Source organism: Danio rerio, chromosome 20, assembly GCF_052040795.2.
Source record: "Danio rerio strain M-AB ecotype USA chromosome 20, GRCz13ab, whole genome shotgun sequence".
In the NCBI taxonomy this organism is placed as follows: domain Eukaryota; kingdom Metazoa; phylum Chordata; class Actinopteri; order Cypriniformes; family Danionidae; genus Danio; species Danio rerio.
In genome coordinates this window covers 32,896,984-32,915,061 of record NC_141040.1, presented here as the reverse complement: position 1 = coordinate 32,915,061, position 18,078 = coordinate 32,896,984, and the positions used below count along the sequence as shown (strand labels likewise).

At 35.7% G+C, this 18,078-nt stretch overlaps 2 protein-coding genes across 4 annotated transcripts in view; one reads left to right on the top strand and one right to left on the bottom strand.

Annotated features, from left to right (window-relative positions):
- Positions 1 to 18,078, bottom strand: part of LOC147839360 (uncharacterized) — a 963,858-nt gene that overhangs the window by 395,012 nt on the left and 550,768 nt on the right. The window lies entirely within an intron of this gene.
- Positions 133 to 13,262, top strand: acot21 (acyl-CoA thioesterase 21). 3 transcript variants are annotated; one of them, XM_087298304.1, is made up of 4 exons: positions 133 to 365; positions 2,800 to 3,824; positions 11,946 to 12,148; positions 12,265 to 13,262. In XM_087298304.1, exons 2-4 carry the CDS (start codon positions 3,314 to 3,316, stop codon positions 12,898 to 12,900), a joined length of 1,350 nt encoding a protein of 449 aa, XP_087154430.1. In that variant the 5' UTR covers positions 133 to 365; positions 2,800 to 3,313; the 3' UTR covers positions 12,901 to 13,262. The 3 variants fall into 3 exon arrangements, with proteins under 3 accessions (XP_087154430.1, XP_087154429.1, XP_087154431.1); XM_087298303.1 differs by having other exon boundaries at positions 2,797 to 3,824; XM_087298305.1 differs by lacking the exon at positions 2,800 to 3,824.

Here is an 18,078-nt window from a genome sequence, read left to right as displayed (position 1 = left end):
GATTCGTTTGGGGCATTACAAGAAATCCTTTACAGCAAAAAACGCCATAGGCTGTTATTTGTAGGGGTTTCATCGTTGTAAAGTAAATAATTAATCCTAACGCCACACATTGATTAAACTATCATTTGCAGTGAAGAATGCGAATGAAAACCTTCAAGGCAGCTAAGCTTTACTCATTACGGACTAAATTTGTCTACGTGTTGCGTTTGTTTGCTTGTTTCTATAATAAGAAGGTTGGTGTTTCTTGTGGTCAGGGGAGATTTTAGAAAACCCATGTGGAATCTCTAAAGCCTGCTTGAAATGAGACTGGGGCTAGTTGTCATACAAGATGTTTGCCATGATGAGTGTTTCCCAGGAACTAGAAGGTAGGCTATTACGTCAAAAGTGTAATTATAAAAAATGTTGTTGTTTTTTTCCTTAATTTTATTAAATAATGTTGAATTATATTCAGTAAGAAAATACAATATGCTGCAGATCTTATAAATTTAGGATCTATTTTTTCATTCAAAACTAAAAACATTTATTTTATGAGCCAATATAGTAATTTTTAAAGGTCAGTTTTTGCCAGTTTTCTATGCCAGTTTGATTCAAATCTTATTTAATACATTTTGTTTTAATCATTTATTTATTCGGCTCAGTCCCTTATTTATCAGGGGTTGCCACTGTGAAATGAACCATCCTAATTTACCACACTCATTCACTCACATATACTCATACACTATAGTCAATTTAGTTTATTCAAATCACCTATAGCGCATATCTTTGGGCTGAAACCGAAGCATCCAGAGGAAAGTCAATACGAGGAGGACACGCAAACTCCACACAATAAACACCAACTGGTCCTGCCAGGAATCAAAAGAGGGACCTTCTTGCTGTGAGGTGACACTGTATCACCGTGTTGTGTTTTATTCCTTTCATATTGCAATATTATTCTGTCTATGCACTATAATGCAGCATCATCTATCCAGACAAATAATTTGATAATAAATTGTGGCACTGTCAGTATTTTTATGTAGGTATAAAATTAACATTTTTTAATAGTGTGAACGAGTTTTGAAGCCGAAAATGCAGGTCTGATCAAACAACGACGCAGCCAGCAACCAACCCTCTTCCGTTCATTATCATAATATTGATTTTCTTATTGATTTGCTCATACTGCCATCTGCATCAGGAATTCTGTGAACTTCTATCAAGGGAATACAGGCTGGAAAAATATTCTTTACATAAGCTGTTTAACACAATTGTAAGAAACTGTTTATTTTTTCTGCAAGACTCCAAAATATTTGGTGTGGTAGTGTATGCTGATAGTGTATGATCTCTGACTTGGAAATGTTAACATTGAAATAATTTTTAATTACCTTGTGAATTCCCATTTACATTCACAATCATCACTTGCACTGCTTTGCAGGTTAAAGTAACAGCTCTGCTCTAAATATAAGATGAACGGTTTTCAGTTAATCAACGTGCAAGTGCCTTAAGAGCTTGTACTTAAGGAGTCTGGGTTAAGCGACACAGCCTGCTGGAGTGTGTTCTTGTCAAAGTGATCTCTGAAAAATTTGCAGTGAGTACCACTGGAGCTTCATAGCCTCTTATTCATTTTCAAGCTGATCATCTGCTTTTTCTTACTGATGCATGTACAATGATGCCAAATATACTGCCTAAAATGAAACGTCACCTCAAAAATACAATTCTGTCATCATTTTCTTTCTTTTTTTATCAGTTTTTTTATTATAATTGTCAGGTTGTTCCAAACCTATATGCCTATTTCTCTGGAACACAGAAACATTTCTCTGAAGCCTGTTACACAAAACAAGTTGAGCAAAGTCTGGATTGCAGAGTAAGTTTTGGGTTGACAAATTCAAAGAAATGTAAAGATCAGGTTAGTGAATTAACACCGGAGTGCATGCACATGAAAGTGAGATGTGCAGCAAACAGCCAAGAGTCAGTGTGATTCAGTTTTTGTGATAAATCTAGAGCAATTGACTTCTCTGTTGAATATTAAGAAAAATTATCAGAAATACAATTTAATAAATATAATTTAACAGCTCAAAAGACAGCAATTTTTTAAACTTTATATATTAATTATATTAGCTGACAAATTGAGAGCATTTGAATATTCATTCCTTCATTTTCTTTTCAGTTTAGTCCCTTTTTTAATCTAGGGTCGCCACAGCGGAATGAACCACAAACTTATCCAGCATACGTTTTCCAAAGCGGTTGCCCTTCCAGCTGTAACCCATCACTGGGAAATACCAATGCACTGTCATTCTCACACAAACACAAGACAGACAATTTTAACCTTCTTGCTGTGAGGCGACAGCTATACCCACTGTGCCACAGCATTTATAATATAAAATATGAATACTGATTAATTTAATTTAAACAAATTATTATATATAAAAAACGGGAGTGGCTTTGTTGCATCATATAAATATGTCACTTTACTCACAGCTGATTAGTCCAGTTTGGTTTTGGGATGTCTAATCCAGAATAGCCATGTAGCATAAATTATATGAAACCTGATAAAAACCAGCCCACCTTCTTGAGTTCAAAAACTATGTTTACGAAAACTTACCGGTGTAAAAACCAAAACCGGCTTTGTGGAGAGGCAAAAGAATATTATTATTTTATTAGTTATTAAATTATTGATCCTTTAATGACATTAGATGTTTTCCTAATGATATTTGATTAATTATACTATAACTACAACTTTTGCAGTTTGGAAAAGACTGTTTTTATGCATGTTTGGACTATTTTTGTTTGGTTGATTTTTTGCATTTACACTCTTTTGTCCAGCAGGTGTCACGAGTGTGAAGTGTTTGAGCATTACAACGACCCAAGTTGAACACAGATGTAGTTTGTATAATTAGGCTATTCAAACTCTTAAATTATGCAGCAACACATCTTATAAACATCCAATATGACACATTTAGACGCTAAGTGACATGCAAAAAATGACGCTTGATTGACGGCCAGAGGTTGGACATGATGTCATTTCAATCCCCGTTATGGATGTTTTTCAACTGTGACACAACGTCGGAGGGACGCCTTTTCAACGGTCATCGGACGTTTAAATCTTTGTTGGATTTAACCAACCTGTGATTAGATCAAAATCACATGCAAATTTTAATGGTTCAAAGTCAACATAAATATAAAATACACATAAATATAAAATTGATCTTGTGACTTTGGAAATTTGATATGCGCTCCGAACCACTGATTCAAATCCAAAGATTCATATCGTTTCGATGCTTCAGGGAGCTCTTTGGAAAGCATCCATTACTTCAAAGCATATCGTGATCACAGAGACGACATGTATGCAACTCTAAAATGTGCTCTTAAGCCTTTTGCAAGAAATACTCTTGCAAAAATGCACTACAGTTCAGGAGTGAGCATCAGGCTTCTGCCCAGTTATAAGTGCTCTTTTGAAGACCCAGTGCATGTGACGGTGAGCGGCTTAAATCCACATCAACGCGTGGACCTGCGCTCCAAAATCACGGATGAAGGTGGACGTGATTTCAAGGCTTTAGCGACCTATCAGGCAGATGACAGTGGCCAAATTGACCTCAAGCGCGACTCTTCTCTTGGTGGGAGCTTTACCGGGGTTGAACCGATGGGTTTATACTGGGCTCTGAAAGCAGACACAATAAGCTGCAAGTTTAAACTTAAAGATGTGACGCGTCCAGCTCTTGTTGACATTGAAGTTGTCAGTGATGATAAAGTCCTGGCCAAAGTGACCAACGAGAGACACTGCCTGACCGATGGTGTCCGGAGAAGACCTTTAAATGAAGACAGGATCAGAGGAACTCTTTTTATGCCACCTGGTCAGTTATTTCAGTGTCTTTAAGAATAGTTTATAATTATTATCGCAGTATTATCGTCAACTTAGTGCACGTTCGTCTGCAAGACAGAGATCATTTTAACTATAAAACTGTTGTGCTGAAGGATCTGATAATTCCTTGTATAAAAGGCCTGTTTTATGGTCATTCTAAACTATAAACAAAATAAATTATGCTGGTTTGTTTTCAATGCAGGTCTTGCTGGTTTAGCTGGTCTCGGTGCTGGTTTTCCTGATCTTAAAACCAGCACTGAAGTCAGCAAAACCAGCATTAAAACATACCTTACCAGGCATATGCTGTTTTTTTCACCAGGGGCTGAGAGACATCAAAGAATTACAATATTTATTACTGTTTACCTATTATTTTTCTCTTTCTTTTTTTTAAACTTTCATATTTCTAAATGATAATATGGCCTATGCCATGCACGAGATGTTGCTCGAAAAACTATGTCTGTTTATAGTCTTTTTGTTCATCATAAGTTAATATCAAATTTTTTTGTTGCTTTATAACTAGCATTAATATAGCAACTGTAATATATGTCTGTCTCTCACTGTTGATTGATGTTAACTGATGTTAACTAATGTATTTCTATACAATAACAAAAAAGACTAGACCTTATTGTAAAATGTTATCAACTGAACTTTATAAACCTTTTGCAATTCATTTTTTAACATTTGTTTCCTCTAAATACCATATATATATATATATATATATATATATATATATGTGTGTGTGTGTGTGTGTGTGTGTGTGTGTGTGTGTGTGTGTGTGTGTGTGTGTGTGTGTATATATAGATCTCGAATCTGATTGGCTGATAGCCAGGGCCGGATTAACCAATGGGCCTTATGGGCACAGGCCCAGGGGCCTGTGCGCACTAGGGGCCCCTGCGAGCGGGGAGAAAAAAAGACAATTTCGGAGTGTCTTTTTAGGCTAATTACAAACAGCGCATCTAGTTGGAATCTAGTTGGAATAAGATATTCAGGGTTTACGCCCATCGATGCCTGATTGATAGAGACAAGATGAGTAAAGAGCTATTTAGTAATACAGCCTCAGTGGCGCACCTTGTAAGGCGTGCAACTTCATGTTTTGACGCTATTGAACATCAACTCGGTTCGAATCCACCATCAGCTGAACTCGTGCTACTTTTTTTTTCTCCCCGTTACATATCAGATTGGAAATATATTTATTTTTAACAGGAAGGAAACATTTTTTTAAATAATGCAAATGTGATATAAAGTCACAAGTGTCTCGTGGGTATTTAACATTTATGTTTAGCCTTATAGGTGCCTCCCTCTCTGCAAAAACTATATTGCTCAGACAACTGTATTTCCTCTGAGGTAAAAAATCGCGATCACATATTAATATTATTATTATATTTAAATTGCCTTTCTTTCTTTAACTAAACAGAAGGCTGTCATTGGTCAAGCGCGGAAACGTCAGTTTTGTAATAACCGGCACTAAACTGAGCAGACTGTATTTGTAACGTTATATCTGTCATAGATTAAAAATGAGTGGACAAGTGGATTTAGCAAACGCGAGAGAAAGAGGAGAGGAGGCATCTTTATTGAGGCATTTTCCATACACACTATCTTTAAACTGACCCATGATCAGGAGAATGAGGGTACAGAAGAAGACGTTATGGTAACTTTAAATGATGAGTGGCTAGCATTAACCAGGCGGAGGAGGCTAACGGCAGCGCAGCAAGGACTGGATTCATCGTGTGAGAGACAGACAGAAAATATACATAAATACACACATATATATATATATATATATATATATATATATATATATATATATATATATATATATATATAGTTTTATTAGTATTTTTATTCAATGCTTTGAAAAATAAGTTAAATCTTTGTAAACTATAAATACACATGTACTATTTATCATTTATTTAATATGTGGCCAAAAAATTATAGATTCATTTTATTTAAAAATTATTAAATTCTTATTTTTTAAATTCAACTATAGGGGTGCGGCCAGGTAGGGGGCCTTACAAGACAATGTGCCCAGGGGCCCCTGAGGTCTTAATCTGGGCCTGCTGATAGCCATGATCTATTTAAGTATTATCAGCACCCATACAGCCTCTTTATTACTCCGTCCACATACAGCCAGCAACAAGCAGACAACACAGTTTGACACATATTACTGCTGTTACACAACAAAATATACTTTTAAGGCTTTTTTTAGTCGAGAATGTAGTTGTAATTGCAACTATGCAGTTTATTTGCAAGAATAGTGCCTATTTTAAAATATTTAAAATTTCTGAGAGACAGCTCGTTGGCGACAGTTAACTTTTTCTTTCCACAAGATGACGACAGAACCGCATAATAAGCCCTTACGCTTATAAGATATAACAGTCTGATTTCTAATTAGCAGATCAAATCAATATTAAACTAGTATGCACACCTGCCAACACTTCCGTTTTTCATGGGAGTTTCCCGTATCCCGTCTCCCGCAAACATCCCGTTGTTATTTCTTCTTAAAAAAACTCCCATAATTTTATCCACCCCCCTCTTTGGTACAGTCTGTAAACTAAACACCCCCATGTACCCGATCGAAACGGCCGGCCAAAACCCCCCACATCCAGTTCTCAACCTCATCCCGGAACAGATTGAAGAAAAGATTGTGTTGGCAAATTGAAATAAGCAAAGTCCGCACGTGTTTAGTGTTTTTCCTTATCGCAAACACAACAGCAGTTTGGTAATGTTAGTGTATTCGTTGTTGTTTTCGGGGTTAATTATTGTAAAATCCCGATTGCAACTGAGAAATACTGTAGACTGTAACACTGTAAGAAGATATCTCTGTTGATGGATGGCATTTTATGTCACGTTCAGCCTTATTATCCTAAAGTGTGAGCAAAATCAGCAGTTTTGTCATCACTTTAGACAGAGAATCATTCAAACACTAGCTCTAAAGTGACGTTGGTAAATTAGTAACGTCTTCTTCTGTTTTGACGTCAGCTGCAGATGTGAATGAATGGCGGAAGAAAGTAGTTCCTAAGAAAAAAAGGGTTTTTAGACTCTCCGTGTTTTTCTTATTTATATACAGGATTGTGCTCTTGAGCTGTTGTATATACGCAATATCACACTCGTAGAGTGCGATATGTCTGTATATCAGCACTGGTGGGACAGTGCTGGTATACAGCCATATCGCCCCGCTACTCGGGTGATATTGCTCATATATATATGTATATATATATACACACACACACCAACTCTGGACATTTGCTGAACATAAATGTGACACCAAAATCAAAGTCATAGCTATCCATCTATAGCAGGGGTGTCAAACTCAGTTCCTAGAAGGCCACAGCCCTGCAGAGTTTAGTTACAGCCCTGCTCCAACAACTTAGCTGTAGGTTACAAACAAGCCTGAACGCCTCAAGTAGTTTGATCAGGTGAGGGTTAAATCTAAACTGCAGATATACAAACAGAGACACACATTCATTGCCACAATTCAAACTTATATAATAAAAGAATTGGATCTGCATAAGAATTGGACACACACACAATACACAAGTATTTTATGTGAATATTGTGAGTTTATGGCACATCCTGATCAAAGTTTTGCAAATAAGTTGATGCCATCATGAGCCTGATGTTAGCTGAAAGTCTGTTACAGCAATTGTGAATGTGGACTACAGGAGGTCTATATGTTCTGCTAAAGACTGGATTCTGAGAGCAAGGCAAGGCAAGTTTATTTAGCACATTTCATACAAAGTGGCAATTCAAAGTTCTTTACATAAACAGGAATAAAATAATAAAAAAAAAAATCTGATAAAAACAGATAAAATGTGTTAAAACGGGTTATAAAAAAAAGAAAAAAAAAGAGAAAGACAATAGTGTGATCTGTCGGACGCAGCACAGTGCTCATTCAGTAAAGGCACAGCTAAACAGATGTGTTTTCAGTCTTGAATGTGCCGAATGTTAAAGCACATCTGATAATTTCTGGAAGCTGATTTCAGCAGCAAGGGGCGTAGTAGCTGAAAGCTGATTCACCCTGCTTTGACTGAACTCTTGGAATTTCTAGTTTATTTGATTTGAGTGATCTGATCGGCTTGTATTCAGTGAGCATATCTGTAATGTGTTGAGATCCTAGGCCATTTAGTGATTTATAGACCAGTAATAATACTTTAAAATCTATTCTCAATGAAACTGGGAGCCAGTGTAATGACCTGAGGACAGGTGTGATGTGCTCTGATTTCCCCGTTCTGGTCAGAATCCTGGCCATGGCGTTCTGGATGAGCTGTAACTGTCTGACTGTTTTTATAGGAAGGCCTGTGAGGAGCCCGTTACAGTAATCCACCCTGCTGCTGATAAAAGCATGAACACATTTCTCTAAGTCTTCCCTGGACACAAAGCATCTGGTTCTTGCAATGTTTTTAAGATGATAGTGTGCTGATTTACTAACTGCTTTGACTCAGATCTGACTCCAGAGTCACGCCAAGATTCCTGACCTTATTCGAGATCCTGTGAAGTGTCTAAGAAGAATTGGATCTTTGCAAGTTTGAATTTTGGCAATAAATGTGTGTCTCTGTTTGTTTATAGAACACTTAGGTTAAACTCAGTTCCTGGAGTGCCATAGCTCTGTACAGTTTAGGGTCATTCACACACACACACACACACACACACACACACACACTTATAAACTACGGCTAATTTATTTTATTCAATTCACCTGTACTGGATGTCTTTGGACAGTGGGGGAAACCAGAGGACCTGGAGGAAACCCTCGCAAACACTGGGAGAACATGCAAAATCCACACAGAAATGCCAACTGGTCCAGCCGGGACTCGAACCAGCGACTTTCTTATTGTGAGGTGACAGTGCTAACCACTAAGCCACTGTGCCACCACGTGTCCCAATTCCTACGAGAATATTTCCATCACTACCCATCCAAAGGCCAAGGGGAAGGCGAAAGGGATAGTGAAAGGGAAGAGGTATAAAATACATTTGGTATTGGGCCTAGATTTAGCTCTCCATAAACACCTGATCAAACTACTCAAGTTCTTCAGGCTTGTTTGTAACCTACAGCTAAGTGTGTTGGAGCAGATCTGTAAATAAACTCTGCAGGGCTGTGGCCCTCCCGGAACTGAGTTTGATACCCCTGCTATAGGGCATAGCTGTGACTGTAATGTACATTTAGGTCAATCTTTTCAGTCTGGCTGTCAGCCCAAATGTGCACAAACAATTAAAACATCTGAACATTAAAAAAGGCACGTATATAAGGAGATATAAAATGATGCATAACAGATTTAATCCACAATTCAAGTCATTTCAAAGGCTGGGTTAAATGTTGGGGTAGTAACATATATTCTTCTGAAATATTAAGCAGAATTGAACACACATAATGCAAGATAAATATGTACCCATTCATGACAATTTTACTTGGGCTCTGACAGAACATCCATCAACTCTGGACATTTAAACAGTGCAGAGCTGGGGCTCTCCAGGAGTTTTATTAGTTTGACCCCACTGTTCTATACACAGTTGAAGTCAGAATTATTAGCCCCCCTTTGAATTTTATTTTCTTTTTTAAACATTTACTAAATGTTATTTAACAGAGCAAGGAAATTTTCACAGTATGTCTGATAATATTTTTTCTTCTGGAGAAAGTCTTATTTGTTTTATTTTGGCTAGAATAAAAGCAGTTTTTAATTTTTTTAAAAACCATTTTAAGGTCAAAATTATACCCTCTTTAAGCTATATATTTTTCGATAGTCTACAGAACAAACCATTGATATACAATAGCTTGCCTAATTACCCTAACCTGCCTAGTTAACCTAGTTAAGCCTTTAAATGTCACTTTAAGCTGTATAGAAGTGTCTTGAAAAATATCTAGTCAAATATTATTTACTGTCATCATTGCAAAGATAAAATAAATTAGCTATTAAAAAAGAGTAAATCAAACTATTAGAAATGTGTTGAAAAAATATTTTCTCCGTTAAACAGAAGTTGGGGAAAAAACAGGGGGGGCTAATAATTCTGACTTCAACTGTACAAACAGAGACACAATTCAAACTTACGCAGATCCAATTCTTTTCGTCAGCTTTACTGGACACTTCACATGGTCTCGCTCTCAGAATCCAGTTTCTTAGCAGAACATATAGACTTCCTGGAGACCACATTGACAATTTCTGTAACAGACCAGCAGCTAACATCACCCTTATGATGGCATCCGCTTTTCTTGTTGCAATTTTTTACTAAATCTTTGATCAGCATATGGAGTAATATCCTAATATTCACATTTACATTTGTGCATTTAGGAGACGCTTTTCTCCAATGCAATGGGCTGCTCTCATAAGATATATATATAAAAAAACTTCATTAAATTTCAGAGTAAACAAATGTTTAAATATTTAACTGCAAACGGATTCTAAAGTATAGTTGGCTATATATGGTTATAGTGGTTATATATATATTACAGTTGCTGTATTAATGCTAGTTAGAAAATTACAAAATTGTATTAGTTATTAACTTATAATTACTTAATATATTCAAATGAAAATATATATGTGTGAAAATAAAAATTTAATTAAGTATTCCAGCATGTGGTTAAATGGTGTTTTTGAGCAAATCTTGGCATTATAGGCACTATATTCGCAAATACGAACTCAGAAATTCTGAAAAAAACTTTTTTAAACATTCAACAATTTTCTTACTTGCACTGGAGTTCAGGGAATTGGACGACATATGATCATCATGTACACTGGAGATATAATACACAGACAACCAAAACAAAAATGACAGAGGTACAGTAGTAATTAGAAATTATTTAAGGTACACAATAAAAATAAATGCAATGCCTCTTATTGTTCTGCCAGTCGGCCTGCAAAGAGTCTTGGATTCTCTGTCTGACAGATGACTGATTATTAGTTGACCCTGCAAGACAAGTTTGAACCTTAATGTAATTTTATGAAGTGTAATAAAAAAAAAAAATACAGGAGCAGATTAAAAATATGTTTTTTTATTGATTTATTGTTATTTTGGTTAGAATTGAATTGCTAAAAACACACATGAGCCAATAACTGGTAATATAGAAAGCACATAAACTACCACCACAAAAACTATAAGGATGACATAAACACAACAACCACACAAAAGGTGTAAATATGCATACCCTGAAAACATGAGTCATTCTTTTTGATTTGTTTGATGAGCCAATAGTAACCTTTTTTAAAACAGCTGTCATTTCTGAAGCCCACTGTTAATGACAGTCTGAGTGTATTAATTTAGGCTAGACTAGGTCATTAATACTGGTATGCTCCTAGATGCTGGATGACGTAGATACGACAATCTTATTGTCAGGATTTATAAAAGTTTTGTGTATTTTTATTATCATTTAAAGGTTTTATTTCCACACTACCCCACTCCAAACTCACCTGACAAGGTCATTTTCAGCTCTAACTGAACACACAGCAGGTGAATGATGGGCAGAGATGACTGGAAAACATGTTGCCCAGCTGTCACTGAGAACCAGTGTAGGGAACCCTGATGAATTGCACCATATACCCGGAAAACGTGAAATGTTCCTCAAGCTATACTTAATTTTAGCATAACAATTAATTTTAGCCAACCTAAAAACAACTCTACATTGCACAATGTACCTGACAATGTGCATTATCTATGTAAGTTCCTTCGTGTAAAACTTGATAATATTATACTAATTAATACTAATCTTTAGTCCTATCGTGACTTTAAATGGTGGTCCGGAGGTATCTGTTTTGCACAGTATATGCAAAAATATTATTATAAATATTAAAATTGCATTGTAATAAACAGAAAAGAGGTCAGATAATGACCAAAAACTGTGGCTTTACAATAACTTTTTTTCAGGGCACTATTTGAAAATATTGTGTCATTTGACAATAAAATGATCATGTACTGTATTTCATAACGATATCTCTGTATTTAATGGGTCTTTTTAACGGCTATTGGAAGTTCAAATGTTTGCTAGGATATGAGTGTTTGTGGCATTCCCTTGTTGTGCTGAAAATGGGGATGTGTAGTTTAAATTGACAAGCTATGCCTATCTAGACACAACCTAATGTTTTTTAAATATAGAGTTTATAATGCTGTTTTTATACTTTCTCAGGTAAAGGACCATTTCCTGGGATTTTGGATACATATATACTTAGAGGAGGTCATTTTGAGTTGAGAGCAGCTCTGCTGGCAAAGAGAGGTTTTGCTGTTTTAGCCTTGGCCTACCAAAATTACCAAGATTTACCCAAAAGTTCTGACAAATTTCACCTTGAGTACTTTGAAGAAGGTATAGATTTCCTACGGCAACAGCCAGAGGTTAGTACAACCATTTATTATCTTTAGTTGTTGTTTTTATAGCAAAATTAATTAAATTACTATAATGGGACATTTTTAAAAATCACAAAATTGATTTAATTATTTATTTATTTTAGGTGAAAGGTCAAAAAATTGGCCTATTGTCTATATCAAAGAGTGGAGATCTGGCTTTGTCCATGTCAACATTCCTGCCTGATATAGCAGCTACTGTTTGGATCAATGGATGCAATGCCAACAGTGTAGTCCCACTTTACTACAAAGATATGTATATTCCACCTCTGACACTTGACTTTAAGAAAAAAAAAATCACACCATTAGGCCTTGTGGATATGCTAGATGTTGTGAAAGACCCGATGTCCAAAGAAGGTCTTCCTAGTGTTATCCCCATTGAGCGTGCCCCTGGTAGATTCATGTTTATAGCATCAGAAGCCAACATGAATTGGCGAAGCGCCTATCATGCAAAATTAGCATGCGACAGACTCAAAGCTCATGGAAAAAAAAACTATGAGCTGGTAAAGTATGAAAAGGCGGGTCATTTTATTGAGGTGCCCTATATGCCCTTTTGCTTTGCTAATTTTCATAGTGTACTTAAGCAACCTGTTTTATTTGGTGGGGAACCTAAATGTCATTCAGAGGCACAGGTGGATGCCTGGCCGAGGATTATCAATTTCTTCAAAAAACACTTAGCAACTGCTGATTACAATCTCAGTCCTATGCTGGAAGAGAACATACATGAAATGTCACAGCAATGACATCCAATTATAAAAAGATTGCTTAATCTCATCAAATATAATGAGAAATAGTTTCTGCATATTTGAAAAATAGCATGAAAAAAATTGAAACTAAAATTATTTTAAAAAATGTTTGAAGTGTTATTTCACTGCTTCGCCACACTTTTGCATTATTAATTAGGTAGATTGTATGGGTGCCAAAGGTCCTGGATTTGGTTTCTCTGTCTTTTTTTATCTTTATTTTTGGCTTTCCTTATGAATGTTTCTAGCAAACTTTTTGAACTAGACGTGCAGTTAAAAGCATCAATAAGTAATTAATTACTGTATGCACTTTTATGTATCATCTCTGGGGTTTCCAATAAAGTAGGTTTAGATATCTTGAGATTATGTGTCTTCTGTGTCATTCTTTCTTGAATTGTTCTTAATCAATTACCAACCTTTTGGTTAATATAAAGCGATTTAGTCAAATTATTATTTACCCGCAGTTTTGGTCACACAGAGAAAGTCAACAGGGTTTTCCAACTTTCCACAGGACGTTTTCTGTGTGCCAAAGAAAAAATAATAATTAGTATTTGAAACTACATGAATGTAAATTATGAGTTGTAGTTTTGGTTAAAGTGTCCTTTTAAGTTTGTGCAATATAGTAGCCATGAATTCAATACCATCAATATATGAAAGCGATTCATCAGCATGGAAATAAAAAAAAGTTTCTGTGTAAAACTCCAGCGGTACTAACCCATAAAGAAGACTTTAAGGAGTTCTTTCACGTTGATTAATGGAAAATGGTTGCTCTCATACAGTCATGGAGGAGCTTGTTACTACAAAAAAAAAAGATATCAGAAGGAGGTATAAGAGATCATGTGTCAAAAATATGATTTTTGATATTGATGTATGGCCCTGACATTTGTCAGCTGTGACCTTTGAGCCCCCTGTATGTCCAAATGCAGTGACTGGCCATCCGGACATGAAGAAAGAGTTCACCCTTTTTAAGGGTTATCATGTTATGCCAGCTAATGAGGGTTGGTTTTAGGGGGCTGTCATTCCTGGTGTCGCATCTTTCATGATTAGGGGGCTAAATAAATAAATTAAATTATTAGAACATAAAAAGGAATTCAAGCTAGGGCCTAATATACAGCATGTCAATCAGACAATGTTTGATCTTGCTGTCATTCATTCATTTTCTTTTTAGCTTAGTCCCTTTATTAATCTGGGGTCGCCACAGCAGGATGAACTGCCAACTTATCCAGCACGTTTTTACACAGCAGGTGCCCTTCCAGCCACAACCCATCTCTGGGAAACATAAACTCATTCACACTCATACACTACGGACAATTTAGCCTACTCATTTCACCTGTATCACATGTCTTTGGACTGTGGGGGAAACCAGAGCAACCAAAGAAAACCCACGCGAATGCAGCAAGAACATGCAAACTCCAACATCCAGCCAAGGCTCGAACCAGCGACCTTTTTGCTGTGAGTAAACAGCCCTACCTACTGCGCCACTGCTTCGCCTATCTTGCTGTCAATTGCAGAAAAAAAATATTGATAAAAGTAAAAAACAATATAAAGAAAAAACTGCTATGTTCAGAGTAAATGAGAAATCTTTAGCATGAATAATAATTTTGACAATTACTGTTGAATTACTGTCAGAATTATTAGCCCCCCTTTAATTTTTTTCTCTTTTTTTTAATTATTTCCCAAATGATGTTTAACAGAGCAAGGAAATTTTCACAGTATGCCTGATAACATTTTTTCTTCTGGAGAAAGTCTTATCAAGGTCAAAATTATTAGCCCCTTTAAGCAGTTTTTTTTTCGATACTCTACAGAACAAACCATCGTTATACAATAACTTGCCTAATTACCCTAACCTGCCTGCCTAGTTAACCTAATTAACCTAGTTATGCCTTTAAAAGTCACTTTAAGCTGTATAGAAGTGTCTTGAATAATATCTAGTCAAATATTATGTACTGTCATCATGGCAAAGATAAAATAAATCAGTTATTAGAAATAAGTTATTAAAACTATTATGTTTAGAAATGTGTTGAAAACAATCTTCCCTCTGTTCAACAAAAACTGCATGGGGAGAAAATAAACAGGGGGCTAATAATTTTGACATCAACTATATATAAAATGAAAAAATATATATGTTTTTAGAATTATCTGTTTATCTTAGACCCGACTCAAAGCCAAAAATTAATTTAGTCTTACCTCCTTGACTCTTTATTCCTACTTTCTGCTTCATAGCTTAGTCAAAATAAGACCATCATCATTCATTCAATCATTTTCTTGTCAGCTTAGTCCCTTTATTAATCCATGGTCGCCACAGCGGAATGAACTGCCAACTTATCCAGCAAGTTTTTTACACAGCGGATGCCCTTCCAGCCACAACCCATCTCTGGGAAACATCCACACACACATTCACACACACACTCATACACTACGGACAATTTAGCCTACTCAATTTACCTGTACCACATGTCTTTGGACTGTGGGGGAAACCGGAACACCCGGAGGAAACCCACGCAAAGGCAGGGAGAACATGCAAACTCCACACAGAAATGCCATTTGAGCCACATAGCATAAAATGCTGTTACTCTGGTTTCACAGTGCATGAGCGGCGCAACCGGGATTCACACCGGGATCAGGACCGGGAATGGTTCTTTGTGCACAACTGCGCATGTGTCAGTTTGCGTTCACCAGTGTTGTTTCTGTTGCACCTAGAGAAAAACAAACTTGCGTTTACAAAAGACGTGAAGTGTAAATGGCCTAACGTCTTTATCATTGGATTACTACTCTTGGGATTAATACACTTGCATAAAGTAATCGTATCTCAAAGCTTACTGGGGCCCATGATTTTTTACCTGTGCACTTTTTTTTTCTCTTTCTTTTGCACCGGCTCCCCGTGCCGCCCCCAGCAAGATGCCACCCAGGGCGATCGCCCATTTTGCCCATGCCTAAATCCGCCACTGCTTGGTCTTTATCCAAACGCATCACAGGCAACACTCCGAACCTGCTCAGACTCACAGAACTACACACGTTTCATGCACACACACAATCTAACACACACAATCTAGGCAAACGGGCAAACCACATATACATATACCTACTAATGAAGCATTATCGCCACCTACTGTAATTCACAAATATGGCGATCGAAAACGCCCGTGCTATACGATTGCCATTCATTAGACTGAACAGTTTAAGGTTCCCCATTTCAATTGTTTCATCATTATTATATCGTAATGATCATTTTAACATCTGTGCAGTTTCTGAACTCAAATTATGTAAAGAAAAATAATTGGTTAAACACTTATGACTTTATTCATGTGTCCACATATACAAAGAAAACATGAAATTAATTACTATAATCATTTAAAATTAATATAATTATAAACTGATCATCTTAACTGATTATCTTATTATAAACTACTATCTTTTACTAAACTGTAGCAACTGTTAGTAATATATATACATATCCATATATATCTTTTTTATATAACATTCAATTTGTTTGTATTGCTAAATTTGTTGCAACTATAATTACCACAAATTACTAGTACTTTATGGTTAAAAAAAACAATATATTATTTACTATAAATTACTACAGTATTTAATGCGGGAACTCATTAATTAAAAAGTTATTAGAAAATAAATAATGTTAAATCGCTTGAGTAAAATTTTGTGTTATACATTTATTACATGTAAAAATATTTGCATTACATATAAAGATGTATTATTGCCTATATTAACTTGATATTATTTCTTTTATTATAAATTAATCCATTATAAAATTAAACCTGTGTGTACAATATTTATTAATTATATATAAAAATATTTTGATGACGATGTCCGAGAAGACGTTAATAACATCAACATCCGTTGTAACCATATGGTTTGCTTAGATTGTGTGTGCTGGATTGTTTCTGCCTGAAACGTGTGGTTCTGCGGGCCTGCAGCTGGTTTGGCTCCAAACGTAATCATGGCAAAACACCGCACCTGTTCAAACACTCCAGAGGAACACCAGATTACGGAACAAACACCTCCATCTAGTTGACACTGGTCAATAGTAACAAGAGCTTAGAATGACCAATTCTAAGCTCTTTGATAGTAATACGACCGTAACAATATATATATATATATATATATATATATATATATATATATATATATATATATATATATATATATATATATATATATATATATATATACTTTTTTTCAAAATACTCAAGGTGATGGTCAGCTCTTAGGTAACGAAATTTTGCAAAAAAATGTAACAAAATCTTGCTAATTTTGGTACACCAAGGCTAAAACAGTAAAGCCTCTCAGGTCTGTCTAGATTGGCATATTTGATCTAAATGGTTGCTTTTTTCTGTTCTGTTACAAAATAACACTTGCATTGTGTCTTAATTTTTCATAATTTTTTTTTATTTAAAGCATTGTGCATCTAAAGATTTGTAACAATTAAAAACAATAAAGAATTAAGCAAATGAAGGGTAAAATGTTTATTAATAATCAATATAGCTTAATGTTGCCAGGCTTCAAAATGGAGTTGCTCCTGAGTTGTGGAAATAAATATAGGCTAAATAACTTAAGTCAACAAAAGAGAAAAAATTGTTGTTGTATGGTAATTGGACACATTTGGGGTTGGATGTGGAGGTTATAATTAATTTCGACTATATTTAGGTATACCCAGATTTTAGGGCACCTTTAAGAAATACCATTGTTGTACGACACCTTATTTTAGTATAATCATTGTCCATTTTTTATTTAATGCATTGTGCACCTAGACAATTAATTATTTTATTCGGCATGAGTGGTCGAGATAGTGATAATTAACCAGAACTGCTCAAGGTATGTCTGTAAGTCTGTAATTATCATCACCATTCGGGCAAACGATGACAAATATCATATTTCTGTAGATTTTGTCCTGTTTGCCCTTTTGAATGGTTTCAGTATCAGTGTAAACGACAAATCCACGTTTTTCCACAAGGCGGCGGTGCTGCAAAAAGACACCTTAGAAAACCTGATGCTACCCGGTAAACAGTTGTCAGCAGGAGCATGTTTCGGCACCCAGAGCTTTTAGACTTCCTGTCGAACAATGACATACATCACTGTCTCTATTCACACGGGTTTTCACAGTGCAAGGAAATGTGTAAAATGACAATTATCCATTTACATCTCACAGAGAAAATGCAC

Coding starts and splice junctions, on each gene's coding strand:
- acot21 (XM_087298304.1), top strand. CDS start 3,314: ATGTATGCAACTCTAAAATGTGCTCTTAAGCCTTTTGCAAGAAATACT. Junction 3,825..11,945: donor AACTCTTTTTATGCCACCTG/GTCAGTTATTTC, acceptor ATACTTTCTCAG/GTAAAGGACCATTTCCTGGG. Junction 12,149..12,264: donor TCCTACGGCAACAGCCAGAG/GTTAGTACAACC, acceptor TATTTATTTTAG/GTGAAAGGTCAAAAAATTGG.